The sequence below is a fragment of the Camelina sativa genome, unplaced genomic scaffold (assembly GCF_000633955.1).
Source record: "Camelina sativa cultivar DH55 unplaced genomic scaffold, Cs unpScaffold04402, whole genome shotgun sequence".
Lineage (NCBI taxonomy): Eukaryota > Viridiplantae > Streptophyta > Magnoliopsida > Brassicales > Brassicaceae > Camelina > Camelina sativa.
In genome coordinates, this window is record NW_010925496.1 from 1 (window position 1) to 652 (window position 652).

Below are 652 nucleotides of genomic sequence, written 5' to 3' on the forward strand. Positions count from 1 at the left end.
GTCAACTGCCCAACGTGAGAGAAAATATATTGCAGACCGTCAGCCAATTGGAAGGCATCAACATTACCAAGTCGGAATTGGACATTCGCATCAACTACAAGTTTTGTCAGTCGGAGAATCTCACGGCAGAGATGGAAAGCGTTCCCAAAACGTGACTTTTTACGCTCTTTGGTGGTCAAAGTTTTCACAGGCTTGAGGTTGAAGTTGTAGTCAAGATGCAGGTAGTTTAAATTCTTCCTATGAATCAGTAGATTCAGCATATTATAACCCTGACGACAGACTTGCAGACCCACTTCAACCCAATCCAGTTCGGTACTTTGGAAAAACTTCGTAGCTGCAAGAGATCGAAACAAGTGCTTCTTCTTCTGAGCTTTAGGTGGTCTATGGTGCAACTCATTCAGCACATAGCATTTCAATAGCTTCTGGTAACTAACCCGAACTTTAACAGGATAGGCTGGAGGACTGCAGTTAATGAGTTCAAAGAATGTATTAGGACACTCAGTAGTAAATTTCAAAAGTCAAAAGAGACACAAAGTAGATCAAAACAAATAGCTTACCAATGCTCTTTGAACCACTCTGACACCAAGGGAATATCTTCTGCCCGGCGCGTCCTCCCAGACCTCATATTGAAAGGTCGTGGGGCAAACAACAA

General features: G+C 42.8%; 1 protein-coding gene across 1 annotated transcript; it reads right to left on the minus strand.

Moving 5' to 3' along the window:
- Positions 1–6: 6 nt before the first annotated feature.
- LOC104774660 (pre-mRNA-processing-splicing factor 8A-like) lies at positions 7–646 on the minus strand (the record flags this gene model as incomplete). Its single annotated transcript, XM_010499178.2, has 2 exons — positions 558–646; positions 7–462 (listed from the first exon to the last, which is right to left on the minus strand). Coding segments are annotated over exons 1-2 (524 nt in total), but the record flags the coding sequence as incomplete, so codon positions are not given.
- Positions 647–652: the final 6 nt, after the last annotated feature.